The following is a 20,415-nucleotide window of genomic DNA, read 5'->3' on the forward strand; positions in this document are numbered from 1 at the left end:
CAGTCTTTTCCTCGTATAAGATCAGTTTTTTGGTTAATTCTAAGTTCACTTTTTCTGAGCCCGGCTAATTAGGTAAACGGTGTAATTCGTATGATATGCAATTTGGTAGGAGGCAATTTTGGTGCCTGATGTTGCAGTTAGGGCTCTGTAGAACACTGCTCATATCATAGAAATATGGAGAGTATAATGTCATTTATTCAAACACATCTCTACATCAAACGCTCTTAAGTTTCTTCATCATCAATATATGAAATCTAAATAAAAGTTGCCTACAAAAGAACCCAAGACAAGCAATTTACAGACTAAAGTAAAGATTGTTTCTTCTAAAAGATCTAAAATTATGAAATTTCATCTTAGAGGACCGGGCAGCCATCAACAATAACCCCTTTGGCAGTAGGGCATGTAGCCAAGGGACATGGCTCTCCTTTGTTCCCCCACCACTCGAGATTAATGTTCTGGGACTGCAAGGTAAGGAATAACAATATTGTAACAAAGGCAGTTCCGGCATCAAGACCACCAGAGACAACATAGTTATACTTCTTCCACCAATCTTGCCGGTACCTGAAGACAACAAAGCCTGAAACAAATGCCACAAATATCCAACTTGTAAAGTTTATAGCCGTGGCAGGGGGCATCATCCCCGTCGCACCTAGCAGGACAGGCATGTTAACAGCGAGAATCCATTTTTGTTTGGGGAAAGCCCTATGCGCAAGCCAAACAAGAACTGGAGCAACGGCGCCCCCGAGGAAAAACCAGTTGATGTTACTGTATTCACCAAGGTTTCCAAAAATTCTGCGTGGTCCAACGAGACCCCAGATAACAGATGCATCAAAGAACACGCGGTCCATTGGACAAGTCCAAGGGCTGCCTGGTGGTAGCAGGGAGGTATCACAGAGGTTGCGAATGTCTGACATCAGCCACCACGCTGTGCATTGGTATACAACCACTGCTACAACGGTTCCTACCATCTGTGCTGTGAACATTGCTCTTGGCGGAATCTTCATGTAGTGACCAAGCTTAAAATCCATTACAAATTGTAGGGCTTGTGTCATGCTAATGTAACCATACACTTTGAAGCACATGTTAGCTACAGGGCGCTCAGGGTACAGGTATCCAATCACATATTCTGTGATGACATTCAAACCTGGTTCCTATTGAAAAGATGGGACAAAATGTCAGAACCAATACAAGCTTACAGTTAACAACAAGGAAAAAAATTAAGTTAGTTACCATGTTTGTTGTGGCATAGATGACACCAATTGGGTATGTGAACGCAAAGGCCATGAAACAAGCAAGCATTGCACCCCACCAAGGCAATTGAAGTGACTCCTTGTAATACACAGAAGCAAAAATGATAAGAGCAATATTGATCACAAGGATGATGATAAACCACAATGTTGGCACCGATTTGTAACTCTTCATAAGCCTTGTGTGGACATCCTTTTTCTTATTTCCATGAAACGCGTCCAGTATATCCCTGCATAGAAAATTATCAAGTAAAAGAGTCCAATGATGTTTCCTTGCACATAAAAGTCAAGCCAGAGCATGAGCATAACAATCTACTTGATGTTTTTAAGTCGATGCTGAAAGTTTAATTTACCTTGCATTAAAGAGTAGAACATGCATAACTGTAGCAGAAAGTGCAGCAAATCCAAGACCATAAGTACAAGCGAAAAAGGTGCTCAAATGCAGAGGCCCCTTCTTTGCATATTCGCCGTGATCAAGTTGAAACCTGGAATCAATGACATCGAGGACCTCATACATAGAACCATTCGCCATGAACAAGTGGCTAGAAAATATTGGGAATGTTTTGGCGCTGTATATATTAGACCAGTATGTGATGGGTGTCATCACATACATGACAAGGAAAAATCCAACAGCAACGTTGGCTGAGGCGAACCATGGGCTAGCCAAAGGAGTACCAAGATATGATGAAATAGTAGACCAATCAATTGCAAAAGAACCAATTCCAAGGCCATTCATGCCAGAACCCAGCTGGTTAACTAGAATAGACTTGGGTCGAATCCAACAAACCCAAGAGATAGTTGTTAGCATAATTAAAAGATAACCGGGGAAGATATAGTAAGCAAAACTGGCAATCATCACTACGAGGAAGAACTGGGTACGAGTCATGCTTCCTTTAGGCCTTTTGCTCTTCTCATGCAGAGCACTGCAAGCAATCAGACATTAAGAGATTCAATACTATTAAGTAAACAATAAAAGAAATCAACTGGCTAATACTAAGGAAGTAAGGAGCTAAGGAAAGTTTACCTGAACAATGAAACCTGAACCAGATTACCGGGCCACCACATCTTCTCTGGCTCAACCAGATATTTTCTGAAAATTCCAGCCCAACCAAACCCCAAAACCTATAATTTTAAACGGCAATGAATATAATATACTCAAATCTTTGTACTATATCAGCATAAAACCAATCAAAAATCCAAAGAAAGTGAGCAACAAAAGTACCTGAGTGGTGAGCATAACAATAAAGGCAGGAAGAAAAGTGAGCTTCCTCTTGTATAAGAGCTTAACAGCAGTCAAGATATGACTAGCATAAACAGTCCCAGCCCCGCAATTCGCAAATATGGTGATCAAAACATGTTCCTTGACATTGAAAGGCCCCGGATTCATGGTGAACTCTAACTGAGTACCTTGGAAAAAGCTGCGCGTGGGAAGCACTCTCGCCATGAAATGTCCGAGTGGCACCACAGCAATCTGTGCACTGATGGCTGAGATAGTCAAGGGCTGAGTCCTGTACCAGAAAAACTGGTTCACAAAGGAGAGAAGGATACATGAGACCAAACCGAGAACCCACATTCGGAATGTGAGCACCGGCAAGGTGGGATCATCGGTTTTCGGCACCGTCAACTCCACTTGCTCAATGAGACAACGGTCATCTTCCTTCTCCATGTCCACAGCACTACGACTATCTATCTCCATGATTCACACTAGAAAACCGAAAACCAAAAGAAAATCAAACCAATGACCTCCTTGCTGTGTGCATAACACACAACGCAGAGAGAAACAAACTAGGACGAAAGATATGTGTTATTGGGGTATGGTGTATGAAGAGATAGATAAGAAGATGCAGATAAAGAATCTGAATCCAAGTGAATAATGCATTTACTGAACAGAACAGATAGGTATACCTGAGAAGAAGATAGAGGTTCAGTAGGTGTGGGACTCAGTTAAAACAACGAGAAAGATTCTACGATGCATGTGAGAATCCTAATTATTGTAGCAAGTTAGATTCAAATAGAAGTCCCCGCATCTGTGTTAAGATGTCAAGATGGGCCCGCTGAGAAGTTATTGTAGTTTACTGAACAACTAACCAGAACTTTGAAACAGAGTATGACTCTTTTAGTCAGAATCTGAGTGAGTGAGACCTCGAAAGAGAACGCCTAAATTGGACTCACTTAACATTTAAAAAAAAAAATTCGACTCACTTAGAAAATGAAAGACGACTTTATCCAAAAAAAAAAAAAAAATACTTAACAACACTACCAAAACGCATGCGCTTCTACATAGACAGTTTCTTTCAGTTCAGGAGGATGAGATGTAGTTGCTAGAACGTAAGTTTCAAGATTTCATAATTTGATTTTGAATACTCTAAATCCATGAATTATTAAATTTTTTTTTCTTAGATTATGTTTGAATCATATAAATTCTAATTTCTAAACTGTGCGAGTAATGAGGTATTCGAGTTGGAAAAATCTTCATCGACTAGTGGATCTTCCTAACTTGGGCTATGGAACAGTACCTTGGCCCACTTCTGTCTCAAAGCCCACATCACTCAACTTGGTCATCAGTACTTCTGGTTTAACGGAATTGGATCCCAACTATGCCTATTTTAATTTTTAACTAGCGTTTACAAGTCTCAGGTAAATTCCCAAGGTCGGCATCATCTTACAACTTGTTTACTTGTTGATTTGATCATTTAAATACATGGAAAGCAAATACAACTTCTGCGTCAGAGAAAACCTATCTGATAAATCAAAACGTCCCCCTTTCAATAAATTGATTATGAATGGAACGGACGATCACCGCAAAACTACTCAACTTTTCCACCTCCACATTCACTTTCTCATCGTCACCACAGTGAACACAGCCGACAGTAGCAAAGCAGAACTAAACCCGTGGAAGAAAATCACAATGGGTCATTGTCTCCTTAGCTGGGTACAACTAAGTTGAAGTTGTAAATACAAGCTAACATGGGGAGGGCGATGCACAATCAGAGGTGCATATGTATGACCCTGGACTTGGGGTGGGGCAAAGGTCACATTGATGATCCTCTTATGTTTTCTGTGATATCGCATCCTCCATCGACATATGAGTATGAAACCATTGAATTTCCAAGTGGTTACAATGGAAGCATGCTGCAATTGACTATACTTTAATAGACATGGAACCTAACTCGGAAGTAGCTCTTCAATACGGCATGCAATGAGGAACATCATAAAAGGTCGCATACGGTTAAAAGACTGTAGCAAACCGTATCTAATACTTCGCCCCTGACATATGGTCATGTTATACTAATGGAATCAGAAACTGAAAGAATCAGATGCAACCCAAATGACCATATGCTAACCTTTTGTTTTCAAGATAAAGAAAAAGAAAAACACCTAGCTAAAAGGAGGCAATACAAAAGGCAAAATGAAATGCAGCAATTTGAAACCAGCTTTTCACAAGAACTTTTAAAAACTGATTGTATCATTGATTAAGGACATTTTTATAACAAAATGCAGCAGCAATCATTAGAAACCTGTTCTTGGTAAAGAAAACAATACGAACTAAGAAAATGTGTAAATGCTTGAAACAATTCTCTCAAGGACAGGGGCATAAACATTAAGTTGCCAGCAACACTCATCCTACACACAGACCATATGCCAAGATAACCTATATACACACCTGTATCCAGACCTGTATCCAGTTTAGCATGGATTCTTCAAGGATTATCTATAACTGACAGCAGAGAGCCATGACACAAATCGCAATATTTTCAATACATAAGATATCTACTTCATCAGTTACCACAGTTTCATCACTAAATAGATATCAAACACTGATTCAAGAGAATGTGCAAATGAAAGAGATTTCAACACGTTCTACTAAAAATAAGTTTACAATATCTAACGAAACGCATATGGCATTACGGCGTAAGTAGTCATAATTAAAGTGCATATGGAAAAGTCTGAAATAAATATATAAAATTGTCTGCAGATGCCAAACAAGAAACCACTCTAGCGATTTGCCCACGATAATCGAGAACCACATAATCTGAGTTGGTCCTAACTATGCGCCTTATAAAAATCTTGAAACTGCATGTTTGTTGTACGGCCCCTCATTATCACAACCTCCCAAATCATGCAAGTCCTACAGAGAAGAGTCGTCCCACGATTTAAGTGAATTTTCTTTTTAACTTTTACTCAGCACCTAACGGCCATAAATGAAAAAAGGTCGTGTGGATCAAAGTCGGTAATCACCTGAAAACCGCATAATTCAACGCTTCCCTCGGTGCCCACCACCTGACCTCGCACCAGGATAGCGAGCAAATTGCAACCTTAAATTGACCGAGTCACGGTCATGCTCATCGAACGTATAACCTGCAAAATTGAGGTTGCCCATTTACGCTATAACTAAGGTACGTTTTAACGGCGAATTAGGGCATCAGCAGATAGATGTTATAAGACGAGAAATCATTAGCTTAAATACATTAGGCCTATCACTTTTCAATACAGCTAATCAGAAAATGTGTTTCAGCACACTTCCTAAAACGTGTCACATGCTTTCTCTCCTAAAATAAAGTATACAGTGATTAGGGAAACCTTAAGAGAATAAGGGTTTAACTGCCAATAACAAAGAAAGTGTCTGTTAACACATGAGATGACTATCAGCTCCACATTCTTAGACAGCGATTAAGAATGTGGCTGAAAATGATCACTCAGCTTTCTAAACCGAGTTTCAGTAGTCCATTTGAGTAATGAATCTTCAACCAATCAAGGCCCCAAGAACCAACGGCCAGTCCTATTGTTTAGAAGAATTTGGATTGGGGCACTGGGTGACTTTCTTGGGTAAACCTGCAACTAGGGAAGTATCACGTGAAACCAAGACCTAACAAACGAAACTGACATATTCTCCTGAAACACAAAATGGGCTGTGACATAAGGGCAACAGAAACGTTCACTACCTCCTTCAACTTCAATGTATACCGGATCAAAAGACATACACCATTCTTCTTAAATCCCACGCTAATCTCTTTAAATGGATAAGCTACATAACTAAATAAATGAGAAGCTTTAAGGATTTAAATGTTGGTAAGCTGTGGAAGTTAGAAGTTTCGCCTCACAACTTTAGGGTACTGATTTTCCACATGAATTATGTTCGAATGATGCAGGTGTAATCATTCCTTTCTCATAGTCATATTATCACTGCTACCGTCTTTTTTTTGTTTTTGGTTAATTGTCAATTCCATAGAGCAGTCAAACAGCAATCGACTACATAAAACTTTTCCTTCTATCTTGTTCATTTAAAAAGAAAAATGCATCATGAATGATTTGGCAGTGCCACTTCTTGCGAAGTGACTAAATAATGTTAGGAAATGCAACTCCACCACAATTGTATAAGAGGATCTAACAACAAGCAATTATCTGGAATGACCGGCACAAATATGTGGCTTTGGTCGATAAAAGTTGAAATAAAATTGTGAGCTTACCTTGCAAGGCATCCATAGCCGTGGCTGCATGGGCAGGGCTCATAAAATCAACAAAACAAAGTACCAAAGGTTCACCTCCAGGCTGCATAAATAGGTTATTAGTGAATCCACCAACCATTAGTCATTGAATCTACCCTTGAAGAAATATAAACTTACATGTCTTGACTCCTTGCTTACAAGTCTCACTTCTTTGTAACCAACAAATGGGCGAAAGATGTCTTAAACATAGTGAAGGAAAATCTATTGTGAAGGTAAAATGCAAAGGAAGATAAGAAACTGAGCGCTATACGAAGTTCATCACTAAAAGGATACGAGCTACTTCACGTCGCGTACAATTGGCAGGCAATCCTTCCACAAAAAGTGTACTCGTCGCACCAGGAGGAAGAGGAACCTCAGGCCTCCCACCTCCCATTCCCAAGACCCTCTCTTTTACAGGCCCGGGTTCAACCATTCCCATCATTCGTGGGTCATCAACAGAACGACCAGGTAGTCCCCCGCTCATGTTTCTAGCAGACTGTCCCCCACTATAAGATGACATTTGCTGAAAGATTACTTGTTACATTAGCCTCCTACTATACATAAAATAGACAGATTGTGATATGTAAGTGAGATGCAAAAAGTGAGTACCGCAGAACGAAGGTAGCGATCATATGATGCGTTAATGGAGTCTGTATCTCTCATCCCACGGAGTGAACCTCTATCATCTTCGTGGGGATAATAACTAGGCAGGTCATGGCCACTATGGGAATCTGAAAGAAGGATGTACTTCAGTTATAACTTTTGTATCCACATGATTCTAAGAAATCAAACTACAACAGCGTGAGCATACAGAACATATAGTGTCAATTAAATATTGCAGAAAACATAACAGAAGTCAATCGTTGTGATCACTTGAAACACATTACTAGTCCTAACCAGGTTACTAAGTAGTTAAGACCCATCAAGATGCCCAGATATCAAAAGAATATGCATCTGCTAACAGGATCACTTGACTTAATTTGGCATCCAAAGTGACAGCTTCGTAGTATATATGCTAGCTATAATAATCCGGAGTAATATCATAGCTCCAGAATAACTAAAACTAAATATGTGGATGATATGATCTGAATACCTACCCAATGAATCCAGGATTCAGACATAAACAAGATAACCCGTAGATGAAAGTAATTCTTAAATGATTGATAAGTATAGTCTATAGATAGCCTTAAAGGATATTTAGTCACTATCCAGAAAATAAACATAATTTCAAAACATGAGTGCAGCAAAGCGCCAGCACAAAGCCTGGATTTAAATATTAGGTAAAAAAACAGATAAAGAATCCAAAAATTGTATCCTAAGAGTCGGAACCAGCCAAGATGCTAAATTAATTGAATGATTTGAATCAATACTGATCATCAAAAGCAACAAATGAGTGTCCGCGTTATAAGACTGCCTATCCTGATTATGAATGCAGTTCGAAGGGATTGACAAATCTTCACAAAATTGACCATTTGAAATCAGCAATGCTCATTTTCAGCTAACATATGCATGCTCGGCTTACAGTCATGACTGTGCAACCAACACACCACATGCAGATACACAACTAAACTTATCATCTAATGCAATCGAGTACACCCTAATAACAAACGCAAGCACCTATTCTATGCATCAAAATCCAACACAGCAGCACCTCAATAAGTTGATTTAACACACACATCAACAGTGACGGAATCGATACAGCACAGATCATACGAAAATCATATCACCACCACTAAAAATCTCCATTAAATCGCTCAAACAGTAGCTAAATCTAGCATTTCAAACACATACAAAAGAATCCGCACTCCATTTTCCAATTCCTCACCCCAATAAACCCTAGCTCGAACACTACTGAGCTCTCCTTTTACCATTAAAATAATTAAATAAATAAAGCTCCATCTCACTTTAAATTCAGCTCTATCAGCACAATCGAAACAGATCCTATCCACAGTAGCCCTAATTTCTCATCAACCAATCAAATCAACAACAACTAAACCCTGCGGATTCTACTAGATTCAAGAAGGAACTCGATGCGTACCGTAATCTGGACGCGGACGCTTTCCCATGCCGGAATTCATCCCCGACGGCGGCGGCTGCCGTCCGTCGCTGTACCTCCAGTAAGCGTCGGCCATCTCAGAAGTATCTGCAAGGTCTTGCAGAGCAGAGCAGAGCAGAGAGAGATGAGAGCAGGAAAAAGAAGAGGAGAAATGAGATCAGAAAGTGTTGAGAGTCTCTGAAGTGGCGAAGTGCGGAGCGAAGAGTCTCTGCAGTTAACGTTTTTTTTGCTTTTTCATACAATCGTCTCTTTATTTTCCCAATTAAAAGCTTTTACCTCCGAGGTAAATTCTTCTGTATTATTAGAGGGAACTGAAATTTACATTTCTAATTTTACAATTCACACCCCCGTTTATCTCTTTTGGTAATTTAAATCTTGTTTTTAGTGATATGTGTTTTGTCTTTCTGTGAAAACTTTACCTAAAAATAAAAGGTGGAAGTGTAGATTGTAAAATAAAAAGTGTAAATTTCATCTCCCTTAATTTTTTTCGTTCGATTAATAAATAAAATAAAATAAAAGTCACAACTCAGAAGAGCATCATCTTTCGAGCATCAATTAGAATTATTGAGCCAATGCTTGAAATGAAAATGTAAAGTAATTTCATTGTCTTTGCCACTCATTGTTCGTGTTATAACTTTTCCAAAAGATTGGATCTCTTGAAATATAGTGTATAAGACATTGAATTTTGATTTAGTTGATTTTTTTTTCTGTCTTTTCAAGTAGATATACTTTATGAAGACATACACCTAGAGAGTTAAAAATGAAAGTTACTAGTATTCATTAATTTGATGTACACCAAAAATACATTACAAGAGCTCTTCATATCTTTCTTTTTTGTACAAATGAGACATTACCTTACTCCTTAGGTTTCAACATTAGGCTCCCTGATAGAATGAGTGAGATATTAATAGTTAACAAACCAAGAAGTCATTGCTTTTCTTGAGGGCTTGTGGCTGAGCACATTGACCAATGACCATATACCTCAGTACAAACATAGTATAAGACTTAGTTTGGTATTGTGATTTAAAAACTCAATTTTTTAAAAACTCAGTTTTAAATAAGCAACCGTTAACCCATTTTTTAAAATCGTGGTTATTTAAATAAAAAAGTTCTAGATAATCACGTTTTAAAATTTTTCTAAACAGAAAATCTAACTAAAATGATGATTATAATTTCCAAAACTCAATATCAAATTGGGTCTAAATCATTCCCCAAATATCATCTCTTTTTTGGGCTATGATACATCAACTCCATACATTTCTCTTATCCCTCCTAAGTCAGTCAGTCAGCTGGTCACCTACTTACTAAAAAACGTATGGTCAAGTTACCCATTTAAATCCGAAAGTTGAAGTTAATTGAATTAAATGTTTTATTATATTACAATTAGATGACAATTAAGTTTAATTAATAAGATGAGAGCCAGACGTTTTCTCCTCTGTTCTTGTCTTCTCCTCACCCCCAAAATCTGAAAATTTGCTGATGACCCAGATTGAAATATGCCAAGGATGATCTGTGTGATTCATATATAAGTGAAGTGCTGCCATATTCATCCAACCAAAAGCAATGAACTAAATGTTGTAAGGTATTCCTAACAACTAAGAATCTCCAGATTCATAGCTTCTTTACTGTATTTCCCCAAAAGAATGAAACTTATTCATAACAATATGAAATCTACTCTTTCAGTAATCAACAGAACACTTAAAACCAATCATAATGCATATAAACACCATCTCACTGGACACCAAACTTATTGATATTAGAGAAAAAACATGTAAAGGGAAGAGTAATTTTTGGTTCAGTTTTGAACAAGAACACTACAAATCAGAGCTTGGTTGATCATCCCAAGAATTAGGGTTATGTCTGAATTTCAGAATTTCTCAGAGAAGGCGAGGAGAAAGACGGGGAAGACGTCTTGCCGGTCTTGGTATTGATATTAGTTATTAATTAGAAATACAATTTAATATATTTTACTTCAATTAACTCCAGCCCTTAGATTTAAATGGGTAAGATCTGATGGCTGATGGCTATTGACAGGTGAACAGGACTGTCAGGTCAGTTCCACACTTCCACTTGATTATGATTGTAACTTGTTTAATCATTCTTTCTCCTTTAGTTCTTTTCATCACCTAATCTTGTCTGTATATATCAGCCTCAATTCCAGCTATAATAAATAAAAGTCTCTATTATACTAAAACTGTTCCAAGTCAACTTTCTTATCCAGCTTAGTTGGCTGGGCCTCCTGATCATATATAGTCATCCACTCTATAAATTTGTTCACCTTGTGCTGTTGATCAACTCATCTCAGGGAGCATAGTTTCTTGACACTCCTCCATACCATGTATGCAGATTTCAATTCCTCTTTTGTTTCATTAACCTTGCCTTCTCATTTATAACTGATTACTTCCATATTAATTGGAATAGAATGTGAATCTGTGATTATGATTGACTCAATCACTATTAGTGTTGTTAAGCTTTCAGTTTAATGGCGGTATATAGTGGAAACCCCTTCTTCAGCTGCACGAATTGCAAAAACCCTGTGGCGCTACGTGAAGATCTTTTGTCGAAAAAATTTGTGGTGAAAATCAAAGATTATCTTATTATTGCAGTAGTTTATACTAAGTTGTTATATATTTGAAGTGTAATAGTGTTAACTATGTTCCTTTGCTGCTGCTATTTGGATGTTTAGGCAAAATCTGGGGCAGCATACATGTTCTCTCATGCAATGAACGTCATTGTGGGGCAAAAGGAGGACAAGAAATTGATCACTGGTGTTTTTTCTGTTGCTGGCATACATTGCAGCAATTGTGGCCAAGAGTTAGGATGGAAGTATATTCGAGCTTATGATCCGCAACAGAAGTTCAAGGAAGGCAGGTTTATAATCGAGAGAGCAAAGATTGTCAAGGTGTACTACTAGTGTCACATCAGAGAGGAACAAGGCAACACATATTACTACTGAGAATAATGTCATTACCATTTCCCATTTGGATGTTTAGTGTGCCTCTGTAAATATTGTGTCTGCTTATTGGTTCTGCTTGTTTTTGCAGTACCTGATGTGGTGTAATGGTTATCTGAGCAATAAGATTATGTGCTATATGTACCTAAAGATGAAATTTGAGCTTGCTACTGCAATTTCTCTTAATTATATTGAGTGAGACTGCTGCTCACCTTACCTGACTTCAAGATTTAAGGCTTGATTATGTGGCTCAATGTTTGGAAGGGAGAGTACTCCAATTCCCTAATATTGTCAAAGAGTACAGATAAATAGTTTCACATATGAACAATATATATAATGTTACTACTGATAGTAAATCCCATTACAATTAATCTATGAGATTATGTTGGCTTTCAGCTCCTTGTAACCAAACAGTGCAAGGCAAGTTAACTAAATGAGCGTTTATTACCAAACAATCGTTTAATGTGAATGCCGGGTGGACAATATACTTGCAGGAAATAGGAATCACATTCAGTAGTCTTGAAATAATTCGTTGAATTCAGAACCGGAACCTTCTTTAAGTCGCATATGAACTGCGAGTTCACATTCCAATACTTCTTAAACGCCTCCTTAGGGACTGCAGTGTTCTGAAGATAGAGTCTGACAACAATGTCATAACTATTATTAGCTGATCCAACATTGTTGTCCTCGACGCGTGCACATTGATGCTGCTTAGCCTCAGAATTAAGATGCTTTTGAACTCCAAGAGTACTATCCATGTCCTGCTGCCCTTTGAATGACAACTTGAGAAGAGTTGTACCATCTTTCTCTTGGTAGAAGATATGAGAATAGTTCTCTGCAACGAACTTCTTGTCTTGGTAATAAGCCATGACCGCAATGTTATCTTGAAGTATGCTGAAATCCTTGTTGGGGTTTCGGAGGGTGACATGGAGGACGAGATTATAGTGGAGGGTGTCGGTGTTCTTTGTGGTGACAAAGGTGAATTCCCTTAGCAAAGCATCAGTGACATGGATGTTTTGTGATAGGGAGTTTTTGATTCTGTTTTCGTGACTATACCAATCGCGATTACGCCAACACAGATCAAAAGAATGGTGGAGCATATCTCTGTAGAAGAAGCACCCCTCATGGTTTCAACAACAAGGTTATCCTATGACCTTCATTCTATTTATAAAGGGCAGACTTAGGAGAACAGGAGCTCTCAAGAAAGGTCCTCTAGAAATATATTAGATATGGAAAGTAAATCTAATTGTTCAAAAGATGGAAAGTAAATCTAATTTGATTTCATGCTTCTTAGTTCTTACTTCCTCTTTTTTTTTCTTTACTTGTAACCTCTTTTTTCTAATTCTTTTGGGAATAAAATCTTCTCTAAATCTTCTCATGAAGAACAGTTTGCCTTATAAGTACCAGTATCGGGCTTAGTTTTTACTTCACCGAGCTAGCTTTCTTTGTCACCATGATCGGCGGTTCTATGGAATCTTTCGGAATCATCGTCATTCTGGGTTTTGTCATGGCCATAATCTATGTGTTCATCGATTTAAGAAGATGTGTTATCGACCCCCACCACTCATACATTCAAGTAACTCATGCTTCGCTTGCCGAGTTCAATAGGACCACCATCAACACCCTCCATTATAATCTCTTACTCCATATCACCCTCCAAAACCCCAACAACAATTTCGACGTCTATTATGATAGCATGGTAGTCATGGCTTATTATGAAAACCAGAGGTTTATTATGGAGAATCACTCGCATGTAGTTTACCAAGGGAAGAGAAACACAACTCATCTCACACTGTCACTCAAAGGAGAGAAGGACATGGACAACACTATTGGGGTGGTTGAGGAGGGGCATCATCAAGAGCGTCTTGATTCCGAGGTTGAGCAGAAGCAGCAACAATGCAGATGTGACAACAATGGTGATGAAAGAAACAAGAAGTCTGGATATGATATTCTCGTCAGGTTCTATCTTGAAACTACTGCAATGCCAAACCCTAAGTCGTTCATCAGGATGAATTGGATGGGGAACTCTCAATTCACATGTAACTTGAAAAGGGTTCCATTGATCACAGCGTCTAATTATAATCCTCGTTCCTTCATGAATAATATTGCCAAGTGTAATACCGATTTCTATCGCGTATCTCATCCTCCTGGCAGTGGTTGATCTATTTGTCGATGGATTATGATACTTCAACAGGTCTACGAATTGCCAAAATTACTTGTTTATTATGGTTTTGTTTTGTGGATTTATTCGAAGAATGTATATATCTTATGTGATCTAATCATTAGTTTATGTAATGTTGAATGATACTTCTTAAAACTGAAAAAAGTACTAGTGGATGAGAAAGGACTGCATTGCTTCACTTCTCTGAAACTGGAAGGATATGACTAAATTTCTAACTGCTCTGCATCTTCAGCTATTCTGGAACTAGCAAGGAAATTTTGTCCTATACTTATCAGGAAACAAACCGACGCGGTATCCTTTATATATCATGCTACTGATTTCCTATCACACAGTAGATGATTGTCTTGAACAACTTAAGTCACATACTGATTTACACATGAATACAATGATGGTTAAGCCTTGCACAATTGCAGATGGCAAAAGCTCAACAGCATGAAACAATGACCAATTTTCTAGGGATGCCAAGGTTGATCTGTACAACACAAATATATAGTACACTTACATACATCACCTCAATTCCAGCTCTAAAAGTCTCTAATATGCTAAAACTGTTCCAAGTCAACTTTCTGATCCAACTTAGTTGACTGGCCTCCTGAAAATATATTCATCCCCACCCTATAAATCTGTTCACCTTGTGCTGTTGATCATCTCATCTCAGGGAGCATAGTTTCTTGACACTCCTCCATACCATGTATATATGCATATTTTAATTCCTCTTTTGATTACTTTCATATTGGAATAGAATGTTAAACTGTGATATTGTGATTGACTCAATCACTATTACTAGTGTTGTTAAGCTTTCAGTTTAATGGCAGAATATGGTGGCACCCTTCTTCCGCTGCAGGAACTGCAAAAACCCTCTGGCCCTGTGCGAAGATCTTCTGTCGAAAAACTTGTGGTGAAATTCAAAGATATTACTGCAGTAGTTTATTCTAAGTTGTTGCCTATTTAAAGTGTAATAGTGTTAACTATGTTCCTTCTTGCTGATATTTGGATGTTTAGGTAAAATCTGGGGCATCATATATGTTCTCTCATGCAATGAACGTCATTGTGGGACAAAAAGAGGACAGGAAGTTGATGGCTGGTGTTTTTTCTGTTGCTGGTATACATTGCAGCAACTGTGGCCAATAGTTAGGATGGAAGTATATTCGAGCTTATGATCCGCGACATATGTTCAAGGAAGGAAGGTTTATTATTGAGAGAGCAAAGATTGTCAAGGTGTACTACTAGTGTCACATCACAAGGCAACAAATACTACTACTAGATAATTTCATTACCATTTCCCATTTGGAAGTTTACTATGCTTTGTAAATATTGTGTCTGCTGCTTGTTTCCGCAGTGAGTCATTGTCATGAGCAATAAGATCATGTACCTAAAGCTGAAATTTGAGTTTGCTACTGCAGTTAATCTTAATTATGTTGGTTGAGATTGCTTACTTCACTTGCATAAAAAATAAATAAATAAAAAATTAAAGATTTGATTTTGAGCCTCAAAGTTTGGAAGGAGAGCACTGCAATTCCCTCCGTATTAAAGATATACGCTTGATGTCCTAGAAACTGAGGAAGAAATGTTGATGCTTTAGAAAATTCAGTCCTTGAAAATCAAACACCTAGTCCAAACTCATAAGGAACGTCTTTGAAATGCTCTATCTCACCCCAGATTTTGTCTTTCTGTTCCTAAAACCAGTATAAATTGCTCTGCATATTCAACCTTGCTTTGTTAATGCCAATTCTTAATCATAATTTACTTGCTAGTTTATGCATGTGAAGCTAAAGGCCTAAAGCTCCACCATTGTGCACTAGATTTGGGATTCCTGTACATGGTTAAGATAACCGAATAGTCTTCATCTTTATCTAGCTCTTGGAAATTTGGCTGGTTAGGTGAGACCCTTTCTAAGCTTCTAGCTCTTCAGTTTTGACAATTCAACAAGTTATAGATGATTGATACCAAACATAACCAACAAGGTAAAGATGCTTGCGCGTGTTCACCTCTCGCTCTCAGAGCGCGTGACTGTGTGAGTATTGCACTTGGTGACTCGACCAGTTAAGTCATCAAGCTCAAAATATTGCAGAAAGTCCTCCTTCTCCTGCCCAGTCCCCACTCTATTATTGTAGTTTGGAAACAAGCAACCATGATTCTCAAGACTCCACAGTTCACAGGTTTAGTTTTTCTTCTCTTTTCTCCACTCCATCACCTCACTCTTCCTTTTTTATTCAAATCAATGCCATCTTGCCTTGGATTGCACTTATTGTTTACAAATCAACAAGGTTTTATTACCCTCCAATTCTTCAAGTAAAGAGCAAAGAAGCTTCACAATTTATTGAAAAACTATGATTTATTAGGATTATGATCTTTAATCTTACCCAATTTTACAGTCTCAGATCCTCATCCATCCCCATTACAATACTCATTTTATTGATGGGTTTTTATTTTTCATGAAATACTCCCCACCTTGCCCCGTCCTAAATTATTTGTCTATTGGTTTTCACAATCGGTTGTAAATATTTATCTTCTAAATGTTCTTGTTGCTTATCCTTAATTGCAATCATGTCACTTTCACAGCATTATTTTATATATTTTTTCTCTAAAAAATTTAATTTTTTGCTTTTGGATTCTTTGTTCAACCCCTGTAATCCATTGTGGTCTAATCTTGCACGCTAACACAGTCGGTGTTCTTATCTTTTGGTTTCAGGATTCTGGGTTTTCATTGATCTTCTTCCAGGTGATCAAAGTTTTGTTCTTGTCATTCATGTTTTGCTACTGTATCGTTGTGTTGTCTGTGTTTTAACTGTCTGCTTTGTTGTTTGGTTTTCTGGTGAGCAGTGAGGTGTGTAGAGCTGAATTAGTTAAATTGATGGCGGATTTGGTAGGGCCTAGATTATACAGCTGCTGTAATTGTCGAAACCATGTTTCACTTCATGATGATATTGTTTCTAAAGCCTTTCAGGTGAGCCACAACAACATTAGACTTAACTTGTTGGATGCTATTTGTTGTTGTTATTAGTTCATCTCGTTATTGATCTTTGATTGTTGAGAAGGTTATACTTATGCGGTCAAGGATCATGTGGTTTTGAAAGAGCGTAGATCAAATTATTGTAAGGAAAATGATCTTGTGTAGAGAATTACAATTGGGGTGCCAACTTTATGTGTGTAGCTTGTTTGCTGTGATCAATGTTTGTGTCCTGATAAATAGTTTCATATCTGACAGACAAAAATCAAAACCTGAATCTTGTGACTCCAATCTTTTGATAAGTATATGAATGCTTGTTTTCATTTCATAATTGACTGTGATAGTAAGTTTTGGACATGTTTTAGTGATTTAGTCCACGATTCTGTTTATAGGGAAAACATGGTCGAGCTTTTCTGTTCTCCCATGCGATGAATATAGTTGTTGGGGCAAAGGAAGACAGGCATCTTTTGACAGGTCTGCATACTGTGGCTGACATCTCTTGTGGCGATTGCCATGAGGTATTGGGGTGGAAGTATGAACGAGCCTATGAGGCATCACAGAAGTACAAGGAAGGGAAGTTCATATTCGAGAAGTCAAAAATTGTCAAGGAAGGTTGGTAGCAACTAGCAAAGGGTTGTGCTTTTCTTTCCGGTTGATGTATATGTGTACTATATATTCGTGTTGTACAGATCAAGCTTGGCATTACAACAGATCAAGCTTGGCATCCCTTGAAAATTGGTCATTGTTACTTGCTGCCGAGTCTGCCATTTGCAATTGTGCAACGTTGTATCATCATCAAATTCATGTGTGAATAAAAATTATGGCATTTCTCGACTCAAGTTTTGTATGCTTTGAACATATGTGTAGATCAGAATTTGACTTGTTGTTCTAGAAAATGATTTACTGTGTGAGGGAAATCATTCATAAATGATATGGTGTCGGTTTGGTTTCCTAATATATATAGGACAAAATTTTCTTGCAAGTTCCAGAATAGCAGAAGATGCAGAGCAGTTATAAATTTAGTCCGTCCAGAGTTCCAGTTCCAGAGAAGTGAAGCAATGCAGTCGTGTGAATTTTACCTCGATTAGTTTGAAGCTTCACTTACATGCCTGAACATTGAACTGTATATTTTATACTGCTGACCTTTCTCATCCGTTTTCTCCTGTACGTTGGTATAAGTGCTTTGTAGCAAAGTTCCAGACTCTTTAGGCAAACCAGACTCGAAGGCTTTTCGTTGTTTAAGAATGTTTTAACTGATATAGTGAGGAAACTCAGTACAATTTAGTTGCTTTTATACTAATCAAAATCATCAGCATCAACTATACATGCTCAATTTGGATCCGTTCAAGCAATTAAACGTCTCATACTTTTTATCTATTCATCCATTCAACCTTTAAATGCATCATGATATTAACCATTTTTCAAACTGCACAAAGCTTACTGTGCAGTCACCATACTTCAATAGGTAACAATGCAGCAGCTTTTGTTTGTCATTACCTAAGTTCAAAACACTATAGTTCATCCACATATGTGACCTACAACCTCTGCTTAGTGCTTCAATAGATATATCTCAAGGGAAAAGTATTTTCTTTTTTAATCCGACACCAATTACCATTTTATCATCAGAGAACAGTGCATCAAGCATTCAAGCTACAGCTGTACTATGATTACAACAAGCAAAAAATCTCAATATGTTTATTCAAGAATCCATATGCAAATACCCTGGAATCAGATAATATAATTTCTGTTACCTTGGATCCAATGATCTCAAGTCATCAACACACGAAGAGAATAGATACAGAACACACATATATTTCATATAGTAAAGAGAACTGAACAAGATCAACAAACCTGCAGAAGAGGCCATTGATCTCCAAACCTGATCTTCTACACTTCTCAGTATCGAATCTCTCTATGGGACGAGTGTATGAATGGTTGTACGGACCAGCTTTATATATGAATTCACTAAGCCTTAGCCAATAATAGATTACATCATATATAGGAAACTAATTACATCTTATATTCCCAATAAAAGATCAATCTGCTCAATGTATAGACATGAGCATAACATATAATCCTGCAAACCTTGTCTAGTTTGTCTGTACCTCACTTCTGGGGTCATGCATGTCATAGAAATACCAGAGGAAGATAGAACAAATCCAAACCATGTCAGGAACCTTATCCAAAGTTGCAGTAACTTCCTCATGAACCTTGTTTTGTTTACCTTGGACAACAAAAGGTAAACAAAACAAGGACCCAAGTCAAATAAGGAAGAGAACGCAAAGACCCTAGCTTGCTGCTTTGGGCTGCTTCACTGATCGTTCAAAGGTGAAAGGCCCAACTACTGTGCTGAGGTCAGATGTCAAGGTCAAGATTCTATGAGGTATGGGATTGGTTTATATGATTTGATTCACTAGGGTTTTGTCGACTATGAAAATTTTCATTTCTATCACCCATAGAGCATGAATGTAGGTTTTGTTGTTTGTATTACTGCCATGAACATTGAGACAGTAATAAAATATGTGACCAAGTGTTCATTCGTATTGAGGTACGATTTCATTCACTATGAAAGATTTCGATCATTTCTATGGCGCTCAAAGATGACTGTAGGTTTTCTTCTTAGAATTGCATGGTTACAAAAACTGTTCCGATTCGCATTTCGATCATGAAATGAGGTGATCATGTTTTACCGGTTGGATTCCAGGAAAGAGTTGCCTATATGCAATTCATTAAATTTAGCTGTCTCACATATCTTTTGCCTCTTTGGCTTTGTATAAAATAGCCAGAACTTACTGCTCCAAACCCCTTCCACCAAAAAAAACAGAAAAGAAAAAAAGAAGCTGCTGCATCTTCATTTTCGTTTCAAGAAATCCCTCCCAAGTCCCAAACTATTGAGCCTGCTTACATACTGAGGTATGTATCAGTAGTTCAGAAATGAACTAATGATCGATCGACTTTGATATTGTAGCTAATATATAATACTCTAGCTCTCGCATCACATTTTCGATCAGCTTACTCTCCTTAGTTCACAGTGTAAGTTCGATAGGTCAATATGTGAGGCTCAATAGTTGAGAAAATCAATGTACATATATAGGTCTTGACTAATGTGTAGTACGTATGAACACTAGGTCTTGACTAACTAAAAAGAACGATATTTGTTATCACATTTGAAGAGGCAAAACTAGTCAAAGAGTTTATAATACTCTTATATATGAGTAAAAATCTAAAAACAATAGATGTGGCTAAGTTAGTGAGAGAGGTCAATTGAACCTCCTGCTCACCATGTAACTACGCCCCCACTACCCGGGTAAGTTGGTGTAAGTTGTGAAACCGTGTAAGAACATATCCATCATGAAACGATCCACGAACCATCTCCATATTTGGAAATTTCGTTACTAATTAACTTTCCCCGAACCATCTCCATACTTCATATCAGCGATCTTTCGATCAAGAACCACTCCCATGCCATCTATATATTGATCGAGCACCCACTGTCTGTGCACTTAAACACTCAGCCATACATTGTTGCTCTCTCTCTCTC

General features: G+C 37.8%; 6 protein-coding genes across 7 annotated transcripts; 4 read left to right on the top strand and 2 right to left on the bottom strand.

Moving 5' to 3' along the window:
- Positions 1–174: 174 nt before the first annotated feature.
- On the bottom strand, positions 175–2,943 carry LOC101309409 (oligopeptide transporter 6-like). Its single transcript, XM_004309067.1, has 5 exons — positions 2,470–2,943; positions 2,272–2,369; positions 1,601–2,170; positions 1,231–1,477; positions 175–1,151 (listed from the first exon to the last, which is right to left on the bottom strand). The coding sequence occupies exons 1-5, from the start codon at positions 2,941–2,943 to the stop codon at positions 354–356; spliced, it is 2,187 nt and encodes a 728-aa protein (XP_004309115.1). The 3' UTR covers positions 175–353.
- Positions 2,944–4,983: 2,040 nt separating this feature from the next.
- Positions 4,984–8,998, bottom strand: LOC101301247. The gene is made up of 7 exons (XM_004307900.1): positions 8,772–8,998; positions 7,343–7,464; positions 7,028–7,256; positions 6,872–6,933; positions 6,716–6,797; positions 5,487–5,606; positions 4,984–5,376 (listed from the first exon to the last, which is right to left on the bottom strand). The coding sequence occupies exons 1-6, from the start codon at positions 8,863–8,865 to the stop codon at positions 5,503–5,505; spliced, it is 693 nt and encodes a 230-aa protein (XP_004307948.1). The 5' UTR covers positions 8,866–8,998; the 3' UTR covers positions 4,984–5,376; positions 5,487–5,502.
- A 1,987-nt stretch (positions 8,999–10,985) lies between these two features.
- On the top strand, positions 10,986–11,966 carry LOC101301535 (protein yippee-like At4g27740-like). The gene is made up of 3 exons (XM_004307901.1): positions 10,986–11,127; positions 11,261–11,364; positions 11,476–11,966. The coding sequence occupies exons 2-3, from the start codon at positions 11,272–11,274 to the stop codon at positions 11,701–11,703; spliced, it is 321 nt and encodes a 106-aa protein (XP_004307949.1). The 5' UTR covers positions 10,986–11,127; positions 11,261–11,271; the 3' UTR covers positions 11,704–11,966.
- A 1,229-nt stretch (positions 11,967–13,195) lies between these two features.
- On the top strand, positions 13,196–13,903 carry LOC101309689. Its single transcript, XM_004309068.1, has one exon. The coding sequence runs from the start codon at positions 13,196–13,198 to the stop codon at positions 13,901–13,903; it is 708 nt and encodes a 235-aa protein (XP_004309116.1).
- A 677-nt stretch (positions 13,904–14,580) lies between these two features.
- On the top strand, positions 14,581–15,105 carry LOC101301823 (protein yippee-like At4g27740-like). Its single transcript, XM_004307902.1, has 2 exons — positions 14,581–14,822; positions 14,927–15,105. The coding sequence occupies exons 1-2, from the start codon at positions 14,733–14,735 to the stop codon at positions 15,053–15,055; spliced, it is 219 nt and encodes a 72-aa protein (XP_004307950.1). The 5' UTR covers positions 14,581–14,732; the 3' UTR covers positions 15,056–15,105.
- A 907-nt stretch (positions 15,106–16,012) lies between these two features.
- On the top strand, positions 16,013–17,802 carry LOC101302115 (protein yippee-like At4g27745-like). Of its 2 annotated transcripts, none has more exons than XM_004307903.1 (4): positions 16,013–16,083; positions 16,617–16,646; positions 16,748–16,871; positions 17,267–17,770. In XM_004307903.1, the coding sequence occupies exons 3-4, from the start codon at positions 16,779–16,781 to the stop codon at positions 17,492–17,494; spliced, it is 321 nt and encodes a 106-aa protein (XP_004307951.1). In that variant the 5' UTR covers positions 16,013–16,083; positions 16,617–16,646; positions 16,748–16,778; the 3' UTR covers positions 17,495–17,770. The 2 variants fall into 2 exon arrangements, with proteins under 2 accessions (XP_004307951.1, XP_004307952.1); XM_004307904.1 differs by lacking the exon at positions 16,013–16,083 and adding an exon at positions 16,122–16,191 and having other exon boundaries at positions 17,267–17,802.
- The last annotated feature ends 2,613 nt before the right edge of the window (positions 17,803–20,415 follow it).

The sequence above is a fragment of the Fragaria vesca genome, linkage group LG7 (assembly GCF_000184155.1).
Source record: "Fragaria vesca subsp. vesca linkage group LG7, FraVesHawaii_1.0, whole genome shotgun sequence".
In the NCBI taxonomy this organism is placed as follows: Eukaryota; Viridiplantae; Streptophyta; class Magnoliopsida; order Rosales; family Rosaceae; genus Fragaria; species Fragaria vesca.